Consider the following 23,689-nt stretch of genomic DNA (forward strand, 5'->3'; position numbering starts at 1 on the left):
TGAAAGAGGCCCTAGGAATTCAGAAAACTATAGATTTTAGATCCATAGCACACAAGCCACTTTGCAGCTGTAACATGTTGATGCTGCCATGTGACTTGGACTTGAAATCTGTCACTTGTAAATACAGTAGCTAGTCACTGGTAGAACATCTAGTCTGTATAACATATTACAGCAACAAAGTAGCTTGAGTATCATAGCCCTTAACCACCCTGGCGTTCTATTAAGATCGCCAGGGCGGCTGCGGGAGGTTTTTTTTCAATAAAAAAAAAACTATTTCATGCAGCCAACTGAAAGTTGGCTGCATGAAAGCCCACTAGAGGGCGCTCCGGATGCGTTCTTCTGATCGCCTCCGGCGGCCAGAAGTAACACGGAAGGGCGCAATGAGCAGCCTTCCGTGTTTCGCTTACCTCGTCGCCATGGCGACGAGCGGAGTGACGTCATGGACGTCAGCCGACGTCCTGACGTCAGCCGCCTCCGATCCAGCCCTTAGCGCTGGCCGGAACTTTTTGTTCCGGCTACGCTGGGCTCAGGCGGCTGGGGGGACCCTCTTTCGCCGCTGCACGCGGCGGATCGCCGCTGCACGCGGCGGCGATCAGGCAGCACACGCGGCTGGCAAAGTGCCGGTTGCGTGTGCTGCTTTTTATTTGATGAAAATCGGCCCAGCAGGGCCTGAGCGGCAGCCTCCGGCGGTGATGGACGAGCTGAGCTCGTCCAGACCGCTCAGCTGGTTAAAGGAAACCAGAGATGAACGATTCACACAAAATAAACATATCAGTTGATAGCTTGTAAAGAATAAATGCTCTACCTGATAATTTCGCCACTCTGGTTTGCCTTTTTGAGTGTTTTTTATCCATTTTTGCTCCAGGAAATATTCAATATGGCCGCCGGCTCATACCTGTTCTGCTTCCGGGTTATAAGTTGTTCTGGATGTGCTGTCTAGCCTCTATGAGACTATAGACAAGCAGGGCTGCTGCAACCTTTCATCTGTCTGCTTTCAACTATTATTCTGGAATGCTGTGTGGCTGCCTGTAGGAAGTGTCTCATAGAAATGAACTGCATACAGTAGATAATGACAGGCTGCACACTGCACAGATACACTGTTTCAGAGCTTCTTTCTCGGCAGCAGCAGCCCCTCCCTTGTAAACAGCTCTGAGTATGAAATCTGATCCAGGAGGTGGCAGGCTTGGGCTTGAATAGACTCCACAGAAGAGTGACTCAGCTATAATGATTCCAGGTCAAACCTAGACTGAATAGTCGGTGGATTCTTATCACAGTTGATAACAGATAGATTAGACTGAGAAGAATAAAACTAAAAGCAGGGTAGGTGTTTACTGTCATGTTCCCACTGATAAATGTAATAAAATACATGAGGGTGCTTCGTCTCTGGTTCTCTTTAAACAGAAAATACTGTAGAGTCTGTGATGCCAGGTTTGAATGATATATATATAGCTGGGTGTCATCAGCATAGCAATATGTCAAGCTATGTTTTTGTACGATTTTGGCAGCAGTATATGATGAACAGCAAAGGGGATAGTATCGCGCCCTGGGGTACACCAGATTTTAGTGGTACAGGGTTGGAGAGGAAGGGCCCCAAGGCTACCCTTTGTGGTCTGCCAGCCAGGAACCACTGGAGAACCAAGCCATCTATGCCACAGTATAGATGTGTGTCCTATATAAGCCATCTACACCACAGTATAGACATGTGTATTATATAAGACCTAATCTAAGTAATTTTAAAATTAAGAACTTTTTATTTATCTGTTCTTTAACACAACTACAGCCCACAACACTAGTTCTTCTATTACTTCTGTTTTTCAAATGTGGGCTCTTTAGAGAAGGCATCCAATGTTATGAATGTTATTTATAGTGTGTACGTGTATACTTTTGTAAAGCACGGCACATTTCGGTATTATGTAAATCGATGTGCAAAGGCATACATAAATGGCTATTTACTGTGCTGTAATTTAGGAGGTGGTTTAGGGGAGATCACACAATGATCAGGCATGCTGCAATGTCAATATGTTAATGCAGAAATACAGGTAATAAGCTTTAAACTATGCAGGAATGGCATGTAGTCAATACACATAATTCCCTTTTTTCCACTGACAGCATGTTGAGTAGATTGTGAACAGTGATTCAATGTTAATGCTAGAATTGGCAGATTAACCGTGCTGCAAGCAGCCAGGCAACTTGTACACTACAGTATGCAAACTCTTACTTATTCCTATCACGTAACGCCTTCGATTTAAGCCAGCTATTTAAGGAGGTCAATGTGAAATCGGTTCTACTGCCAAGATCGTATGAAAGCTGGATAACCTGCATTAAAACCGAGCCAATTTTCAGGTCTTTTCTTATGACCCCACGTGTAATTTACGCATTAGCAACATGTATTAAGTGAGAATATGAAGCAGTATAGCAGAAGAGGGTCGATTTCATCTTTTAGAAAGATGAGCTTTATTTGCCGCATAAAGTCAGATCTGCAAGCCTATAAATGTAGAGGCCTCCCACTGATTCAGCTGGCACCCCTATTTAAGGAAACAGATGGTAAGGTCATTGCTGGCATTTAGGAAATTGTAACTCTCAGAGCAGGAGACAGTGTGTATATTTTAGTTAGCATTCACGTGTCATTTAATTGCTTTAAACACAAAATGATGTTTCCCAAGCACACAGCAAGTGGAAAAAAAAGCTTAATTATGTGGTAGTTGCTAAGGTAACAACATTTTCTCTAGGAAAATAAATTCAGGGATTTATGTAAGCACTCTGATAATTAAAAAAAAACACTGATTTATTAGGGGAGAGATGACATTTAGTTGAATCATTAGGAGGAATGGTTGCTATGGGTTATTTTTAACCAACTCTATTTTACCTCTTAGTTACTTATTTATCTGGTAATTCTCAGTGATAAAAATATAAAACGTGAGACTGTATAATGCTAACAAAATATCTAAAAACTACTGACACATTATAACCAAACATCATAGTAAATAAGACATAAGAATTGTATGCAATACATTTTCTTACTGAAAGGTTTTTCAACACAAACATCAGATCTCATATTATCTGACCACATTAACCATCTTCTGGATCTTGCAGGCATTGCTATGGTGTCAGACTAAAGCCTCATACACACATACAAGGACTGTTGCCCGCAGGTTTCAGGACTCAATCCCTCTGGCGACAGTGCTGGACCTAGTGCTGTAAAGGGGTGTTGCTAGCCTATAGGCTAGCTATGCATTCTGAAGCTCTTGAGAGTGTTGGGGACATGATGGCATGACCCACAATCAGGGCCGAGCCTGGGCGGGTGCTGCGGGTGCAAGGCACCCAGGCGCCTGCCTCTGAGAGGCGCCGCCGGGCCCCGCTCGCCCGGCCCCGCTCTCCCCCTGTGGCCGCCGCCGCCGCCGCTTCAAGCTCCCTCCCTCTAGCCGCCGCGTCAGACCTCGATCAGGCGGGCGGGCGCTAGGACCTAGCACGCCGCATTGATATGCGGAAGTGACATCACTTCCGCATATAGAGCGGGTGCGTCCGGCGCCCTTTTCCTGGTCGGGTCGCCCGCTGATTGAGGTCTGAAGGGCTGCTGAAAGGTGAGGGGGGAGCGGAGGAGGGAGCGGCGGCGGCGGGGCGCGCTCCTGTCACTCACTACCTATCCTGGGCGCACATACCCCCTGGCTACCTATCCTGGGCACAGATATCACCTGGCCACCTATCCTGGGCACAGATACCACCTGGCTACCTATCCTGGGCACAGATACCCCCTGGCTACCTATCCTGGGCGCACATACCCCCTGGCTACCTATCCTGGGCGCACATACCCCCTGGCTACCTATCCTGGGCACAGATACCACCTGGCTACCTATCCTGGGCACAGATATCACCTGGCCACCTATCTTGGGCACAGATATCACCTGGCCACCTATCCTGGGCACAGATACCACCAGGCTACCTATCCTGGGCACAGATACCACCTGGCTACCTATCCTGGGCACAGATACCACCTGGCTACCTATCCTGGGCACAGATACCACCTGGCTACCTATCCTGGGCACAGATACCACCTGGCTACCTATCCTGGGCACAGATACCACCTGGCTACCTATCCTGGGCACAGATACCCCCTGGCTACCTATCCTGGGCACAGATACCCCCTGGCTACCTATCCTGGGCGCACATACCCCCTGGCTACGTATCCTGGGCGCACATACCCCCTGGCTACCTATCCTGGGCGCGCATACCCCCTGGCTACCTATCCTGGGCGCGCATACCCCCTGGCTACCTATCCTGGGCGCGCATACCCCCTGGCTACCTATCCTGGGCGCGCATACCCCCTGGCTACCTATCCTGGGCGCGTATACCCCCTGGCTACCTATCTTGGGCGCGTATACCCCCTGGCTACCTATCCTGGGCGCGTATACCCCCTGGCTACCTATCCTGGGCGCGTATACCCCCTGGCTACCTATCCTGGGCGCATATACCGCCTGGCTACCTATCCTGGGCGCATATACCCCCTGGCTACCTATCCTGGGGACATATATCCCTGGCTATATATTCTGGGGACACTGTCTGTTTGTCATTATGTGCATTTACTGGTGAAAATCTCTCTTATGTGCATTTGCTGGTGAAAAGCTGTCTTATTATGTGCATTTGCTGGTGAAAAGCGGTCTCTTGTTATGTGCATTTGCTGGTGAAAAGCGGTCTCTTGTTATGTACATTTGCTGGTGAAAAGCGGTCTCTTGTTATGTACATTTGCTGGTGAAAAGCGGTCTCTTGTTATGTGCATTTGCTGGTGAAAAGCGGTCTCTTGTTATGTGCATTTGCTGGTGAAAAGCGGTCTCTTGTTATGTGCATTTGCTGGTGAAAAGCGGTCTCTTATGTGCATTTACATGGGCAAAAGCTGTCTCTTGTTATGTGCATTTACATGGGGGAAAAGCTGTCTCTTATGTGCATTTAGTGGGGAAATTTTGTCAGTAAAAATAATCTTTTGTCAGTAAATTTTTAGGTATTTGTCAGTAAAAAAATAACGTGAAAGGTTGGCAACACTGGCAGGCTGCGCGGCGCAACGGGAAAGATACAGGCAGCCCACCTCACGCTTGGGCTTGGCGGGGGGAGGAGCCTACGACAGCGAGAGTAGGGTGGCCGCAGGCAGCCATAAATATGCAGTGTGTGACTGCGTCGCACTCGCAGAGCCTCTCAGCCTGAGTCAATCCAGAGACTAGCAGACTCGCAGGAAGCCAAAGCCAGCCAGGAGCAAGCCCATGGAAGAGGGGTAGGAATGGGGTATCACATGCATGCGGAAAGAGGTGGAAGGTGTGGGTGTGATTAGGCAAGACATGGGTGTGGTTATGTGGTTGGGCGCGGTTAATTTAACCACTCCCATAGGCGCCAGAGAAAATCTTGCACCCAGGTGCCAGGCACCCCAGGCTCGCCCCTGCCCACAATGAAGGAGCACAGAATGGGAAGGGGAACTGCAATAGCCTCGGCCTGCACTGGAAGGAGATGATCCGGCATGCATGACCACTCGTCCAACACATCAGGGACGCCTTACACACCCTAAATTCTCACCCAAGATCCATTTAGTGCATGTATGAAGCTTAAGAGTGTACACTGTAAATAGGTCCTTACAGTATATGCTAAACTATATACAGTTAGGTATATAAATATTTGAACAGAGACAACTTTTTCTAATTTTGGTTCTGTACAGTACCACAATGAATTGCAAATGAAACAATTCAGATGCAATTGATGTGCAGACCTTCAGCTTTAATTCAGTGTAGTGAGCAAAACAATTGCATAAAAATGTGAGGCAGCTAAAGCATTTTTTAACACAATCCCTTTATTTCAGGGGGGCAAAATTAATTGGACAATTAACTCAAAGTCTATTACATGGGCAGGTGTGGGCAGGTGTGGGCAGGTTCGTCATTATGTCATTATCAATTAAGCAGATAAAAAGCCTGAAGTTGATTTGAGGCGTGGTGCTTGTATTTGGAAGATTTTGCTGTAAACAGAAAATATGCAGTCAAAGGAGCTCTCCATGCAGGTGAAAGAAGCCATCCTTAAAGTGAACCTAAGAAGATCTTCTGCCAGCCCCCTTCAGGTGCCCTGTGCCCACAACATTGCCAAATGATCCTCCGGTCCCCATCATGGCCCACTTTCGTTCTCGATGACTTGCAAGTCAATGTCCACTGTGCCTGCGGGGCCCTGGCTGCATATCCTCATAGTGCTGGCGTAGCTGGGAGCTTAACGCGCAGGCACAGTACAAGATGGTGAGCCGTGGCAGGGGAACAGAAGATAATTTGGTAATGTCGCCGGGACACAGGGCAGTTAATGGGGGCTGGCAGAAGCCCCAGGTAAGTGAAACTCTTTTTTTTTTATTATTCTTCAGCACAACTGAAGTAAGAGCTATATGGAGGCAGCCATATTTATTTCCTGTTAAATAATACCAGTTGCCTGGCAGCCCTGGTGATCTATTTGGCTGCAGGAGTGTCTGAATCACAACCCTGAAACAAGCAGATGCAGAGGATCAGCAGGGCAGCCAGGCATCTGGTATTGCTTAAAAGGAAATAAATATGGCAGCCTCCATATACAGCTCACTTCGGTTGTCCTTTAAGCTGCAAAAACAGAAAAAAACATCCAAGAAATAGCTACAGTATTACCAGTGGGAAAATCTACAGTTTAGCGCACTCTGAAAAAGAAAGCAAGCAATGGTGAACTCAGCAACGCAAAAATACCTGGGTGTCCACAGAAGACAACAGTGGTGGGATAAACGCAGAATAATTTCCATGGTGAAGAGAAACCCCTTCACACCTTTAAAGTGTACCAGAGCTCCTGTAAATAAAAAGTTTCATACATACCTGGGGCTTCCTCCAGCCCCATAAGCTCGGATCACTCCCACGCCGCCGCCCTCCGCTGTCTGCAGCTCCTGTACCGGGTCCCTTCACTTCAGCCAGTCGGGGCCAGTCTGAAGTATTCTCTTACTTCAGACTGGCCCCGACTGGCTGAAGTGAAGGGACCCGGTACAGGAGCTGCAGACAGCGGAGGACGGCGGCGTGGGAGTGATCCGAGCTTATGTGGCTGGAGGAAGTACCAGGTATGTATAAAACTTTTTCTTACAGGAGCTCTTGTTTCCTTTAAGCCCCCGAAATAAAGGGATTGTGTTAAAAAAACGATTTAGTTGCCTCACATTTTATGCAATTGTTTTGTTCACCCACTAAATTAAAGCTGAACGTCTGCACTTCAACTGCATCTGAGTTGTTTATTTAAAATTCATTGTGGTAATGTACTGAACTAAAATTAGAAAAAAAAAGTTGTCCAAATATTTATGGACCTAACTATACAGCTAGGACTGGTTTAGACTGAAAGTGCATACAAATGTATACATTTGAGTTGACTTGAAAGCAATGAGTTGTTCTAACCTTGCCATTCTGTTACTATGCATTTTCATGAGTTTTTGTATGTATTGCATGCAGCTGTGCATTGTGAAAAAGCTTTCAGTTAAAATGACCAAAAAAACTGACCCATAACATCAAAATTTCCTTTACCTTTGCTGCAATCAGTTGTGTGTTGCGCTACAGGTCACTGCAACTGATTCAGTGTAAACCAAAGCCGAACAAATCATTGGAGGTTAACTTGACTGATACACTATGGCAGTTAGGGACAGTTCATGGGCTCATGAGTAGAGATGGCCTGAACAACAGTTTGCAAGCGAACTTGTTCGCGCAAACCACGGCTAATGTTCTTTTGATGTGTTTTTTTTGTGTGCGCCACTGACACTGCTTATATACAGCCCTGTCTGTTGCAGCTGGCCCTTGCTATACTGCTGGTTTTTAAATTTGGGGAGGGATCGTTACTTATTTATGGGCTACATCTAGGGGATTGTGCTTTGTATGAATTATTTTGCAATAAATCTTTTTGTATATTGGTATAATCATGGTGGCCTGAGGACCTTTCTTTTTTGCTTCAATTAATCTGATTCCAGTACTTAGGTTGACCCCACCCTATATTGTTCAGGGATATTAACCAATTTATGAAGCACCATTGCTTTCTTATTTATTATTTTCCTTGCTATACTGTGCCAGGCCCAGCAAAGTCAGTGCATACCTTTCACTGCATCTGTGTGACTGCACACTGTATTATACCAGTCACTGCATACCTTTTACTGCATCTGTATGACTGCACACTGTTTTATATACCAGTCAGTACATACCTTTCACTGCATCTGTGTATACCAGTCAGTGCATACCTTTCACTGCATCTGTGTGACTGCACACTGTTTTATAAACCAGGCAGTGCATACCTTTCACTGCATCTGTGACTGCACATTGTATTATACCAGTCACTGCATACCTTTCACTGCATCTGTGTGACTGCACATTGTATTATACCAGTCAGTGCATACCTTTCACTTGAATGGATGGCAGACTTGCCCTCCATAACAGATTCTCGTTAAAGGATTTCAAGTGTATTTGTCTCATTATTATACAGCAGTCAGCAGGGCCTCGAAAGAGTCCTCATGTATTGTTATTTTTCGTCACTACCTCCCTGAGTCGGGACTTGCGGGCCGTGTCTGCTGCCTTCCTTGGATGTGTGGTGGTAGCCGTTTCTCAGGCTCCCATTCCGGACCGAAATCGAACCCCGATTCCCATACCTTTCACTGCATCTGTGTGACTGCAAACTGTTTTATATACCAGTAAGTGCATACCTTTCACTGCATCTGTGTGACTGCACACTGTATTATACCAGCAGTTCCTGCTCCTTTGTCCACAGCAGCCAGGTTTCCATTAAGGAAATCTTTGTGCGGAAGAAGCCAATGTCTGCCAGTCACCCCCTTGACAGGCGTCTGACAACTGGTTTAGCGGAACTGTTAGCTCACCAGCTGTTACCATACCAGCTGGTGGACTCTGAGGCCTTCCGAAAATGTGTGGCGATTGGGACACCGCAGTGGAAGATACCAGGCTGCAATTAATTTTCTAAAAAGGCGATACCCAAACTGTACCATGATGTTGAAAGGCAAGTGGTGTCATCTCTGGCACACAGCGTTGGGTCAAGGGTCCATCTGACCACAGATGCCTGGTCTGCAAAGCACGGTCAGGGCAGGTACATTACTTATACAGCACATTGGGTCCTTCCTTGGAACTGTGGTGGCAGCCGTTTCTCAGGCTCCCACTCTGGACCCCTGGGACTACTGGGTGTGCAGGCTTGACCTGTGGCCAGAGCTGTCACAATTTGCCATCCAACTTCTGGGTTGCCCTGCCTCAAGCGTCCTGTCAGAAAGGACCTTCAGTGCAGCCTAGGTCAAAAAAGTGTTCAGTACCTCACCTTTATCAAAATGAATGAGATATGGATCCCGGAGGGCTACTGCCTGCCCCAAGACTAAGTCAGTCCCCCCACAGCATCTCTGCCTTCAGGCCGCTTGACTGCCTTCTCCACTACCACCAACAGGGTCCAGGACTCCAGGTGGATTCCTGAATTTTTAAGGCTGCTGCTAGCAGCGGCTGCTAACAAAAAGAATAATATTTTTTCTGGTGTGTGTACATGCCTGCCTAATTTTTCTGGCTGCACTACGGCTGCAACGACAAAACAAAAGGCATGTACATGTGTCAATTTCCCTTCGTGATCGTTACCTTGCTGCAGTGTAGGGGCTTGCGTATCACAATGAAGCAATGACCTATATGAGTGTGTTGGGGGCGCACCCAAGATAATAAGGTCGTTGCTTCACTGTGGACAGACCAAATTCGATCAGCTTGACATTCACTGTTGTTCTGTCATTGAGCTACCTCAGCCCGACCATATAGGCTTGAAAACCGCCATCGCCTGCACTCTTGCCATCATGCGCACCAGTCAAGCATGGCCATCACTACACAAACAACTGTTTGCGGTGCATTACACAGTGAGTTTGGTCTGTCAGTGTGAAGCAGTGCACTACTTACACTACCTGCTGATCCATGTATACACACAAAAAATGTTTTCAAGCACTTTATGCCTCCAATTTAGGAATGCAATGTGATTTCTGCCCTTTAGGGATTATAGCCCTGCTGTGTGTGAAATCCATAATTTTCCCCGGGACTTTTGGCATGTATCATACTCTGCCATACCCCCCTCCAGGTGTTAGACCCCTTGAAACATATTTTCCATCACTTTTGTGGCCAGAAACAGTGTTTGTAGTTTTTCAAGTTCGCCTGCCCATTGAAGTCTATTGCGGTTCGCTGGTTCGCAAACTTTTACAGAAGTTCGCATTCACGTTTTGCGAACTGAAAAGAAAATTAAAAAAAAGAAATATAAAAAGAAAAATCTCGGACAGAAACGACAAATGGTGAGAACAGTCAGAGTCAACCCACAGACCAGCACCAAAGACCTACAACATCATCTTGCTGCAGATGGAGTCACTGTGCATCGTTCAACCACTCGGCGCACATTTTACACAAGGAGATGCTCAATTGTAGAAACGAGGCTGGCACCACCATAGGTAGAAAAGTAAAAAATTAGCTCTTTATTGATCAGTCATTAAAATGACAGCATGGTCAAAAAATAAGGCTTTGGCCGCCAAAGCCTTATTTTTTGACCATGCTGTTATTTTTTGACCATGCTGTCATTTTAATGACTGATTAATAAAGAGCTAATTTTTTACTTTTCTACCTATGGTGGTGCCAGCCTTGTTTCTACAATTGACTACTGAGGATTCTGAGGATACAGGAATCCAAGGCTTGGGCACACACTAGTTCCTTCCTATGGATGAGTGCTCCTCCAACTTCTGTTTTTGATACACAAGGAGATGCTGTATGCAAGAATGATGCAGAGAAAGCCTTTTCTTTGACCACAGCACAAACAGCACCGCTTGAGGTATGCTAAAGCACATTTGGACAAGTCAGCTTCATTTTGGAATAAGGTGCTGTGGACTCATGAAACTAAAATTGAGTTATTTGGGCATAACAAGGGGAGTTATGCATGGAGGAAAAAGAACACAGCATTTCAAGAAAAACACCTGCTATCTACAGTAAAATATGGTGGTGGTTCCATCATGCTGTGGGGCTGTGTGGCCAGTAGAGGTGTACCGAACGGTTCGCCGGCGAACGGTTCCAGGCGAACATTGGGGGTTCGCGTTCGCCTGCGCCAGGCGAACTTTTCCGGAAGTTCGATTCGCCCCATAATGCACTATGAGGGTCAACTTTGACCCTCTGCATCACAGTCAGCAGGCACATTGTAGCCATTCAGGCTACAGTAAGCCCTGGAGCCCCACCCCCCCTTATATAAGGCAGCCTCCGGCGGCCATTACAGTCACTCGTGTGCCTGCTAGAGAGAGGAAAGGGACAGCTGCTGCAAACTTTTTCTCTTAGGGACAGATTAGTTAGGTTCTAGGCTGCTTTGCTTGTTCCTGACTGATTAATATTGCTTTTAAAGCACCCAGCAACAGCTCTTTTCAGAGCTCAACCTGTACATTTTTTTTTCTGACACTTTTGTTGCATGCACAGCCTTGCTAATTGATAGTGTGTGTGCCACTGCCAGCAGCCCAGCACATTCAGTGACTGACTGCCTGTGTGTGTGACAGGGAGCTGCACATTGTACTACCCAGTACTGCATATACCCCAGTACCTGTTGTGTTTACTTAACCCACCTCATCACTGCATATACCTAGCTTTGTGTTGAGTGAACCCAGCTCACTGCATCTAACTACCCAGTACCTGTTGTGTTTACTTAACCCACCTCATCACTGCATATACCTAGCGTTGTGTTGAGTGAACCCAGCTCACTGCATCTAAGTCTAACTACCTGTTGTGTTGAGTGAGAACCCACCTCACTGCATCTTAAGTACCTTTACTGTATACTGTTCAGTGAACCCAGCTCACTGCATCTAACTACCCAGTACCTGTTGTGTTTACTTAACCCACATCATCACTGCATATACCTAGCGTTGTGTTGAGTGAACCCAGCTCACTGCATCTAACTACCTGTTGTGTTGAGTGTGAACCCACCTGGCCACCTCACTGCATCTAACTACCTGTTGTGTTGAGTGAGAACCCACCTCACTGCATCTTAAGTACCTTTACTGTTGAGTGAACCCAGCTCACTGCATCTAACTACCTGTTGTGTTGAGTGTGAACCCACCTGGCCACCTCACTGCATCTAACTACCTGTTGTGTTGAGTGAGAACCCACCTCACTGCATCTTAAGTACCTTTACTGTTGAGTGAACCCAGCTCACTGCATCTAACTACCCAGTACCTGTTGTGTTTACTTAACCCACCTCATCACTGCATATACCTAGCCTTGTGTTGAGTGAACCCAGCTCACTGCATCTAATTACCTGTTGTGTTGAGTGTGAACCCACCTGGCCACCTCACTGCATCTAACTACCTGTTGTGTTGAGTGAGAACCCACCTCACTGCATCTTAAGTACCTTTACTGTTGAGTGAACCCAGCTCACTGCATCTAATTACCTGTTGTGTTGAGTGTGAACCCACCTGGCCACCTCACTGCATCTAACTACCTGTTGTGTTGAGTGAGAACCCACCTCACTGCATCTTAAGTACCTTTACTGTTGAGTGAACCCAGCTCACTGCATCTAACTACCTGTTGTGTTGAGTGTGAACCCACCTGGCCACCTCACTGCATCTAACTACCTGTTGTGTTGAGTGAGAACCCACCTCACTGCATATAGCTAGCATACCCCCGAGATGGACAAAATGGACAAACTAGGTAGAGGAAGAGGTAGAGGCAGACCCAGAGGAAGGCCACCAGGCACCGGCAGGTCTGTGGCTGTGCGAGGTGGTGTTGCTGTGATTTCATGCGGACCTGCCCCAAAATACAGTGCTCAGAAGAAGGCACGTGCCATCACTTCCCAAAATCGTGAGGAGGTGATTGAGTATTTAACACAGAACACCTCATCTCCCGCAGCCACCAGCGCTACAACAAGCACCACATCCGCTGCATTTGACACTTCGCAGGAGTTATTTGGTGGTGGTGGTGAAATCACTGATTCCCAGCCACTACTGCAACAACAACAAGAAGGCGCAGGTACACCACCTCATACGTCTGAGTTAGGTGGCGATAGTATGGACGTAACGTGTGTGGATGGGGATGATGGTGGACCACCTGAAGTTGGTGCACTTGAGGAGGTGTCTGAGGAAAGCGCAGCTGGCCAGGAGGATTATGATGACGATTATACGGATACCACATATGTTCCCGGTAGAGGAGATGACCAGGGGGACAGTTCAGAGGAGGGGTCAGAGAGGAGTAGGAGGAGACGACTCCATGATAGAAGCAGAGGGAGCTCGTCCTCAGAAACAGCTGGGGGCAGTGTCCGGTGCCATGTATCGCCAGCTATGGCCAGGGAGCACACATGCCCTTCAACGTCAGCTGCTGCTGATGCCACCGTAGCGCCATCACCCCAGGGGGGCTCAGTGGTTTGGAATTTTTTTCACGTGTGTGTCTCAGATCGGAGCAAAGCCATCTGTTGTCTCTGCCAGCAAAAATTGAGCCGTGGAAAGGCCAACTGTCACGTAGGGACAAGTGCTTTACGAAGGCACCTGGAGAGAAGGCACAAACAGCTATGGCAAGAACACCTGAGGAAAAGACGCACCCCTCAAAAGACAAGCAGCGGAGAACAACCGTGGCAGCTGTCACAGGGGGCTTCTGCTGCTCCACGTTCCCATGGTATTGTTCGTGGCTGGGGGGAGGAAGAATGGATACACTTTTAAACAATTTAAAAATACAACCATCTAAACTTTCAAACAATTTAAAAATACAACCATCTAAACTTTCAAACAATTTAAAAATACAACCATCTAAACTTTCAAACAATTTAAAAATACAACCATCTATCATTTTCAAAAAATTTTAAAAAAAGGGCAAAAAAACTTGCCCTCCGTAAAACATTCTTGGCAAATGCTTTCGACTTGGTTTGTCTTCCGCTGGCTCAAGGGTCCATCTGACCACAGATGCCTGGTCGGCAAAGCACGGTCAGGGCAGCTACAGCATGGGTCTCAGCAGGCTCCCACTTCGGGCCGGAATCCAACCTTCATTCCCCGCGGTGACAATGGCAGACTTGCCCTCCATAACGGATTCCCGTTAAAGGATTTAAAGTTAGTTCATTTCAATTAGGGCCGCAAAAGGTCCTCCTGAGTCCTGTATTGTTATTTTTGGTCACTACCTCGGGGCGGGCGTGCATGCCTACCTGCTGCCCTCCTTGGATGTGTAGTGGTAGCCGTTTCTCAGGCTCCACACCGGATTCTATCCCGACAGACTTGCCCGCCTCCATATGATTCTCGTGAAAGGAATGTGGTGTCATCTTTGCCCGCCATAACTGGTTCTCGTTAAAGGATTTAAAGTACATTCATTTCAAATACACAGCAGGGCCTCGAAAGTCCTCCTTCTGTATTGTTATTTTTGGTCACTAGCTCGGGGCGGGCGGGCGTGCATGCCTGCCCGCTGCCCTCCTTGGATGTGTAGTGGTAGCCGTTGCTCAGGCTCCACACCGGATTCAAACCTCTCATTCCCCGGCCATTACCCGGGGTCACAATGGCAGACTTGCCCGCCTCCACAGGATTCTCATTGTAGCGGTACTGAACAAGTACACAGCAAGTAGAAAATGTAAATTAAAAACAAAACGTAAGCTTTTTAACAATGCCATGGAAAGTTGAGAAGGAAGTCACACATTACCTGACATCACTGAGTGAGGAAGAGCAATCACGCCATGTTGCGCAGTAGTCCAGCATGGCCGTCACTACACAAACAGCTGTTTGCGGTGCATTACACAGTGAGTTTGGTGTGTCAGTGTGAAGCAGTACTCTAATTACACTCCCTGTTTGATGTATACACATGCAAGATGTTTGAAAGCACGTTAGGCCTGCAATTTAGCATTCAATGTGATTTCTGCCCTTAAAACGCTGCTTTGCGTAATATCCAGATTTTTCACCGGGACTTTTGGCATGTATCCCACTCCGCCATGCCCCCCTCCAGGTGTTAGACCCCTTGAAACATCTTTTCCATCACTTTTGTGGCCAGCATAATTTTTTCTATTTTTCAAAGTTCGCCTCCCCATTGAAGTCTATTGCGGTTCGCGAATTTTTCCGCGAACCGAACCTTCTGCGGAAGTTCGCGAACCGAAAATCGAAGGTTCGCGACATCTCTAGTGGCCAGTGCAGGGACTGGGAATCTCGTCAAAGTTGAGGGATGAATGGTTTCCAATCAGTATCAGCAGATTCTGGAGACCAATGTCTAGGAATCAGTGACAACGCTGAAGCTGCACTGGGGCTGGATCTTTCAACAAGACAAAAACCCTAAACACTGCTCAAAATCCACTAAGGCATTCATGCAGAGGAACAAGTACAATATTCTGGAATGGCCATCTCAGTCCCCATACCTGAATATAATTGAAAATCTGTGGGTGAGTTAAAGAGAGCTGCCCATGCTCGGAAGCCATCAAACCTTAATGAACTAGAGATGTTTTGTAAAGAGGAATGGTTCAAAATACCTTCAACCAGAATCCAGACTCTCATTGGAACCTACAAGAAGCATTTAGAGGCTGTAATTTCTGCAAAAGGAGGATCTACTAAATATTGATTTCATTTCTTTTTTAGGGTACCCAAATGTATGCACCTGCCTAATTTTGTTTAATCAATCATTGCACACTTTCTGTAACTCCAATAAACTTAATTTCACTTCTCAAATATCACTGTGTGTGTTAAATATGCTATATTTAACTGACATTTTTTATCGTAACAACCAAAGATTTATACAGGAAAATCATGACAGTTAACTAGGTTGCCAAAACTTTCGCATCCCACTGTAGGTTCTCTCAGATTCAGTAATTGGTAGTGGGATGAAGTATTAACACAGATGATCAAGTTATATTTTGGCAAATGCCAAACTGAACAGGTGGGTTTTCAGTCTGGATTTAAACACATCCAGAATGGAGCTGTCCTGATCTGCTGAGGTAAGGCATTCCATAATGTAGGAGCAGCATGACAGAGGGCTCTGTGACCAAAAGTTTTCAGGTGGACTCTAGGAATGACTAGATTATTAGAATCTGTGCATCTGATATTGCAGGGATTGCTAGGCAGCTGCAACATTTCTTTCATGTATCCAGGGCCCAGATTATGTAGTGATGTAAATGTCACTATGACAAACTATTATAGCCACAAAGGGTGAGGCAGCTCCATATTTAAGTCTATGGGTTAAGAATGGAATGACATTAATGTGTGTAAAGGCAGGCTTCCCAAATGATTGATATAATGCATATGGGTTAACCAGGCATTGGCAGTGCAGGGTGGTGTGGTAAGAGAGGTGCAATGAACACTGGAGCACCTGACCAAAGCAACCAGACAGAATTCTTGTTTCATGCTATAGCTGAAACTTGGCTGGTTTCTATTGCCACCTGTGCTATAGTTTGCACCACCTTGATCAATCAGCACTTCCTAATGTATAATATAGAGTACCTTAGATGGAATGTGAAATGCTGATATATTCTGTTCCAGTCCCCAGTGCAGTTCTGCAGGGAAGTCAGTCGCACAGCAGGCCAAGTAAGAATGGAGATACTTCTTCAGGAACAGGTGCATCTCTGCAGAGCGTCTTGCAACCCCATTATCAAAAACTGATGTGTACAGTTTGTTACCAGAAGTCTTCTCATCATTTTTATCAGAAAAACCTACAAAACATACATATTTTTTTCATTTTGTCAATATCATAAAATCAGAATGTTCTCATAAACATATTAAAGATATAGTGGGCCCGATCTAATTCACTTTTTCTCTTTAAGCGTACCTGGATTGGTACAATGTGCCTTATTTATACTTACCTGGATCTTCCTCCAGCCCCATGAGGTCCGTGGCCTCCAGCACCATCCTCTCCATCCCCTCTGTTTATTAGATATCCTCGTCGGTAATCTGGTTAGTCGCCATAAGTCTTGGGCCAATAAAAGTCCATTGAGACTTTCACACTTATTGTGCACCGTTGCAGTGCACGAGCTGACGCAAGGGCAGCAGCATGTTACCGCAAGTACCACGCTTAATGCATGGTGCTTGGGGTAATGGAAGTCTATGGGCAATGCAGTAAGTGTAAAACCCCAGAGCACAGTGTGTCGCGGCGTGCACCGACGGGAATCCCAGTGACATACTTCCTGCCCAACAGGGAGTACGCCCATGAACAGGGGGCAGCCCTTTGCATATGAACCTGCTGGAACACTCTGTCATATGATTGTCTTTTTTCTGCATTGCGGTGGGATGTGACAGGAGCATGGCACCGCACCATAACGCAAAAATCAAGTGTAAAACCGACCAAGAGCACAAATGTGTCACAAACGTGCATAAGTTGAATGTGTGTCCAGATGTAAAGAGTGATAATTAGAATACATCCTAGGAAATAGCTGACAGGTTTCTCAGTAGCTGGCAATACGGTTTTTAAAGCCACACAATACATCCTACAAATAACAGTTCTGTACACTATACACCCTTTAAATTAAAGTGGCTAAAACAGACCTAACTACCTGCTTTCTCTCCCTGGCCCATATACAATTCACTTTTTCTCCTGAGTTTACACCTAGGTAATATTTTAACAACTTGTCATGAAATGTCTGTCAAGCCACCAGCAAGCAATGAAATATTCAGAATAAATTTGATAGTACTTTTTTTTTTACCAACTTTTGGGTACTTTTTCAATTGTAAAATGCTGAAAAGCTAGTTTAAAGGGAAGGTCCAAGCAAAATAGAAAAATGAGTTTCACCTACCTGAGGCTTCTACCAGCCCCATGCAGCCATCCTGTGCCCTCCTAGTCACTCGCTGCTGCTCCAGTCCCCCGCTGGCAGCTTGCCGACCTCGGAGGTCGGCGGGCCACATTGCGTACATTTTTACGCGTTCCCACTAGTGCAGGTACATTAACACATACATTTTTACGCGTTACTGGTTCAATGCGTACATTTTTACGCATTGAACCGGTAACACGTAAAAATGTATGTGTTAATGTACCTGCACTAGCGGGAATGCGTAAAACTGTACGCAATGCGGCCCGCCGACCTCTGAGGTCGGCAAGCTGCCAGTGGGGGACTGCAGCAGCAGTGAGTGACTACGAGGGCACAGGATGGCTGCATGGGGCTGGTAGAAGCCCCAGGTAAGTGAAACTAATTTTTTTTATTTTGCTTGGACCTTCCCTTTAAAGAGAAGATGAAAATTATCTCCTAGGCGCTTACTCAAGTAAGAAAAAGTAAATTGCATATGGGCCCCTGGCCCATTTGGTATTAACTTTTTATCTTGAGTTTTCTCCTAGGAGACAATTTTTTCATCTTCTATTTTGTATAACTTTTCCGCACTGCAATTGAAAAAATACCGGAATGTAGGTGAAAAAGTACTATCAAAATTATTATCAAAAAGTGAAGCATGTTGAAACAATGAAAATTGTCCAAAAAAGAAAAAAAAGGGTTAAAACCTCAAACAAATGTAACAGTGAAGCATATTCAGCAGTGAAACATATCCAACAGTGAACCCTAGCTAGTCTAAAATTAAAATCATAATCCTTACCTGGTGCAGCTTACATTAGTTTGAGGTTTTAACCCTTTTTTTCTTTTTTGGACAATTTTCATTGTTTCAACATGCTTCACTTTTTGATATGTTTCACTGCTAGATTAGTGGTTAGTTTCTCTCCTGTTGGGGCACGTCACCGCCGTAGGAGAGTCTATTAGGGATAATTTGTGCACAACTTATGCTGAAGCTAACACCCCCTTTACTGTACCTGTTTTGAATGCAAGGTGTGTAACCTGCCCGTTAGTCGAGCTCTGCATACTTGTGCAGGTAGTCAATTCAGGTGCAGCGTCTGTTTGGAAGCGCTGCCATTTCCTTCTGCTGTACAAAACTTAAGTATACTTCAGGCTAGCTGCCTCCAGGGGTGTCAGCTTGCATTCAAATTTTAGAATTTAGATTAGTGTTAGCACATAATTTGCATCTGATTTGTATTCAAGGTGTGTATTTAGCCCCAAGGGGCTGGGCATATCTCTGGAGCTTTCACTTCACTTGCAGCCTGTGAGCGCTGCCCATTGCTTGCTGTCTTTTGAACAAATGTGTATACCATTTATGGCTAGCTGCACCAGGTAAGGATTATGATTTTAATTTTAGACTAGCTAGGGTTCACTGTTGGATATGTTTCACTGCTGAATATGCTTCACTGTTACATTAGTTTGAGGTTTTAACCCTTTTTTTCTTTTTTGGACAATTTTCATTGTTTCAACATGCTTCACTTTTTGATATGTTTCACTGCTAGATTAGAGGTTAGTTTCTCTCCTGTTGGGGCACGTCACCTCCGTAGGAGAGTCTATTAGGGATAATTTGTGCACAACTTATGCTGAAGCTAACGCCCCCTTTACTGTACCTGTTTTGAATGCAAGGTGTGTAACCTGCCCGTTAGTTGAGCTCTGCATACTTGTGCAGGTAGTCAATTCAGGTGCAGCGTCTGTTTGGAAGCGCTGCCATTTCCTTCTGCTGTACAAAACTTAAGTATACTTCAGGCTAGCTGCCTCCAGGGGTGTCAGCTTGCATTCAAATTTTAGAATTTAGATTAGTGTTAGCACATAATTTGCATCTGATTTGTATTCAAGGTGTGTATTTAGCCCCAAGGGGCTGGGCATATCTCTGGAGCTTTCACTTCACTTGCAGCCTGTGAGCGCTGCCCATTGCTTGCTGTCTTTTGAAGCAAGAGGGTAAGACACAGAAAGAAATTTCTGAATGAATAGGCTGTTCCCATAGTGCTGTATCAAGGCACCTCAGTGGGAAGTCTGTGGGAAGGAAAAAGTGTGACAGAAAACGCTGCACAACGAGAAGAGGTGATTGGACCCTGAGGAAGATTGTAGAGATGGACCGATTCCAGACCTTGGGGGACCTGTGGAAGCAGTGGACTGAGTCTGAAGTAGAAACATTCAGAGCCACCGTGTACCGGCGTGTACAGGAAATGGGCTACAGGTGCCGCATTCCCCAGGTCAAGCCACTTTTGAACCAGAAACAGCGGCAGAAGTGCCTGACCTGTACTTGACACTGGACTTCAGGCATTTTGGCATTTCCCTCTCCCCAGTCTTCCTCCAGACTCTGTTACCTTGATTTCCGAATGACATGCAAAAGTTGCTTTCATCCGAAAAAAGTACTTTGGACCACTGAGCAACAGTCCAGTGCTGCTTCTCTGTAGCCCAGGTCAGGCGCTTCTGCCGCTGTTTCTGGCTCAAAAGTGGCTTGACCTGGGGGATGCGGCACCTGTAGCCCATTTCCTGCACACGCCTGTACACGGTGGCTCTGGATGTTTCTACTCCAGACTCAATCCACTGCTTCCGCAGGTCCCCCAAGGTCTGGAATCGGTCCTTCTCCACAATCTTCCTCAGGGTCCGGTCACCTCTTCTCGTTGTGCAGCATTTTCTGCCACACTTTTTCCTTCCCACAGACTTCCCACTGAGGTAATTGTAGTAGGGGTGGATGAACACCCTGTAGAAAAGGTCACAGGAGACAAAAAACGGGAGCCCAGTAGTGCAATATGTCAATGACAACAATAAAAGAAAATAAATTAGAAGCACTACTCACAGAGGGAGGTTGCTGGGGACAACCAACCACAGGAAGCAGGTGGAGACAATAAACCCAACTCCACTCGGGGTGGTCCTAGCCTGAACCGGAAGGATGGTCGCTCTCTTAGTGGAAAAAGGGGGACAGAGTCTGGTGGTCTGCCACCTCCCCTTGGACAGGATGTGTTCAGGGGTATACTTAGCATGTAAAAGGGAAAGAGGCGCCCTGGTGTAATAAAAGCATCTAAAATCGAAAAGTGATATGAGGTAGCTTACCTCAATGACGAAACCTCTGTAGTTAATACAAGTGATTTTTATTAGAGAGGTTCCCTATGCTAGATGATCTTTTCTATTTGGCACTTTTACTGGCCTGATGAAGTGGGCTGAGACCCACGAAACGCGTTGCCTGTGCTAATAGAAATCCCTTGTATTAACTACAGAGGTTTCGTCATTGAGGTAAGCTAACTCATATCACTTTTCGATTTTAAGCTTATTTTAGATGCTTTTATTACACCAGGGCGCCTCTTTCCCTTTTACGTTCCCACTGAGGTGCCTTGATACAGCACTCTGGGAACAGCCTATTCGTTCAGAAATTTCTTTCTGTATCTTACCCTCTTGCTTGTGGATGTCAATGATGGCCTTCTGGACAGCAGTCAGGTCAGCAGTCTTACCCATGATTGCGGTTTTGAGTAATGAACCAGGCTGGGAGTTTTTAAAAGCCTCAGGAATCTTTTGCAGGTGTTTAGAGTTAATTAGATGATTCAGATGATTAGGTTAATAGCTCGTTTAGAGAACCTTTTCATGATATGCTAATTTTTTGAGATAGGAATTTTGGGTTTTCATGAGCTGTATGCCACAACCATCAATATTAAAACAATAAAAGGCTTGAACTACTTCAGTTGTGTGTAATGAATCTAAAATATATGAAAGTCTAATGTTTATCAGTACATTACAGAAAATAATGAACTTTATCACAATATGCTAATTTTTTGAGAAGGACCTGAATATATACAGTGTTGTCAAATACAAAATACAGTAAGCTTGCATTTCATGTAGTATATTTCTTATAAGAATTTTTATGGACAACTAGAAGCTCCTCATATAATTTCCTTTTTGTTTAATCAGTACTTTGGCAAATGCTAAAACATTATTTACCAGTCAGGGTGAAAAGGTTCTTCATTCTCATTAGATGATTATGATAACGGATGACGTGAACCCATGACAGCTCTGCTATGGGAAGATTATAAAGATTTCCCACTGTTGGGCTCCCAGCAGCTTCTTCCTGTTTTCCAGTGATATTTTGACCATCTAAGAATCAAAAACATGTAAAGCGCTACAGTTACTTAAAGAGGAACTTCAGCCTAAACAAACATACTATCATTAAGTTACATTAGTTATGTTAATTAAAATAGATAGGTAATATAATTTCTTATCCACCCTGTTTTAAAAGAACAGGCAAATGTTTGATTTCATGAGGGCAGCCATCTTTTTGGTTGAGAGGAGGTGACAGGGAGCATGAGACGCAGTTATGGACTGGGAGATTAACATATACTACTTATTGACCCTGCAGTGAAAGCTTACGTACAAAGTCCCAAGCAGCTAGGGTGACTGGGATTAGAGTTTCAAGTTCACTAGGGGAAGGGGGTTAGGCCTGCCTTGGTTGAATAAAGCGGGTCTTGGAGAGACCCATCAGCAAAAGTCCTTTCTAAATGTACCCAGTATTTTTCTGGATAGCCTGGCCACCAAAATTGTGACATATCTAAAATGAATGCATAGTAGTAACACAAGGGGTTTGGAAGGACTGAAACATCCTTTTTTAATTAGATGTGGTTAGTATCGAAAAGGAGAGCTTATGTTTTTTATTCTTTCATAAGTAATGGGACACCAGATTGTTTTTAATTCCCAGAAGAATTGGGAAAGGGTAGCTATGGGGGGGGGGGGGGGGGGGGGAGAGTTCTGAAGTAATACAATACTTCAGGAAATAACGTAATTGTTTATGCCGCTCTATCCAGAAACGGAACACTCAAAGAGAGCTAAATGGGCTAGATCAGATTTGACCACCTTTAAAAGATCTGGAATGTTTACCAAATACAGTTCTTTAGTAGAAGCAGGAATGCTTATACTGAGGTAGGGACTGGCTTTAAAAGGTCCAAGGGTAGGGGAAGTTAGCAGATATTTAAGACGTTTTCTTTTTCTTACAAATATTGATGCCTAACAGTAGGGATTCAGTCTCATTTACCTTATATAGGAAGTCTTTAGAAAATGCTGATCAAGTCTCAGAGACATATTTCAAGGTGATTAAGGGATCTAAAATGGACCATAGAACATTGTCTGCAAATAGACTTATTTTAGGTCTTAGACAATAAAGCTACTTTTGATTAGGGAGGTTGAATGGTCAATTCGGAGAGGGTTTCCATGATGAGGACAAAAATTAGGGGAGAGAGGGGCACCCTTTGTGTGTGCCATTTATAATATTAAACTATCTAGAGAAAAACCCAGAACATTAACCAAAGTAGCTGGAGTTGTATAAAGGGCCATGATGGCTTGTTGGGATGTCCTAATATTTCCAAATGTTACCAGAACTGCACTCAAGAAAACCCAATAGACCCTTTCAAAGGCCTTCTCTGCATCCAGAGCTAGAAGGAGAGAAGGCCTTCAACAGGACTCTATGGAGTGAAGTATGTTATATAATTCTTCTAGTGCCATCAGCTGCTTGTCAGCCCTTGGTAATTTGATTTAAATTATGCAATTCCTGCTAGATTTGGTATGGCAGGCAAAGAGTGTATGCCAGTACACCAGATTGGCTGACTGGCGCCTGCTGACCAAATAAAGGTAGGTAAGTGCTTTAGCTGGGAGTGAGCAAATGATGTGTGTTGGTAAGAGGGTTGAGGAGGCGCCAGATATATTTGCACAGATTTGGTGTATTTCATATGTTGAAAAGCATTAATCTCAATGATAAAAGATGGAAGGTCCTACCTCAAAAGAAGCAGTCCATCCATCCATTCAATTTGGTAAAAGGTAGACTTTATTGGGCACTTAACTGACAACGCGTTTCGTGGTGAGAACCGCATCTTCAGGTCGAATACTGTGCCTGGTGAATTCAAGCAGCTATCCTGGGCGCCTGTATGTCAGACATACAGGCGCCCAGGATAGCTGCTTGAATTCACCACGCAGATTA

At 45.3% G+C, this 23,689-nt stretch overlaps 1 protein-coding gene across 1 annotated transcript in view; it reads right to left on the reverse strand.

Moving 5' to 3' along the window:
* CFAP54 (cilia and flagella associated protein 54) overlaps positions 1-23,689 on the reverse strand; it is a 528,182-nt gene that overhangs the window by 20,924 nt on the left and 483,569 nt on the right. The window contains exons 65-66 of the mRNA XM_068273664.1: positions 21,667-21,819; positions 16,424-16,632 (exon numbers count right to left, since the gene is read on the reverse strand). Of these exons, the coding sequence (XP_068129765.1) occupies positions 16,424-16,632; positions 21,667-21,819 (362 nt within the window). The remainder of the gene's footprint in view (positions 1-16,423; positions 16,633-21,666; positions 21,820-23,689) is intronic.

The sequence above is a fragment of the Hyperolius riggenbachi genome, chromosome 3 (genome assembly GCF_040937935.1).
Source record: "Hyperolius riggenbachi isolate aHypRig1 chromosome 3, aHypRig1.pri, whole genome shotgun sequence".
Taxonomy (NCBI): domain Eukaryota; kingdom Metazoa; phylum Chordata; class Amphibia; order Anura; family Hyperoliidae; genus Hyperolius; species Hyperolius riggenbachi.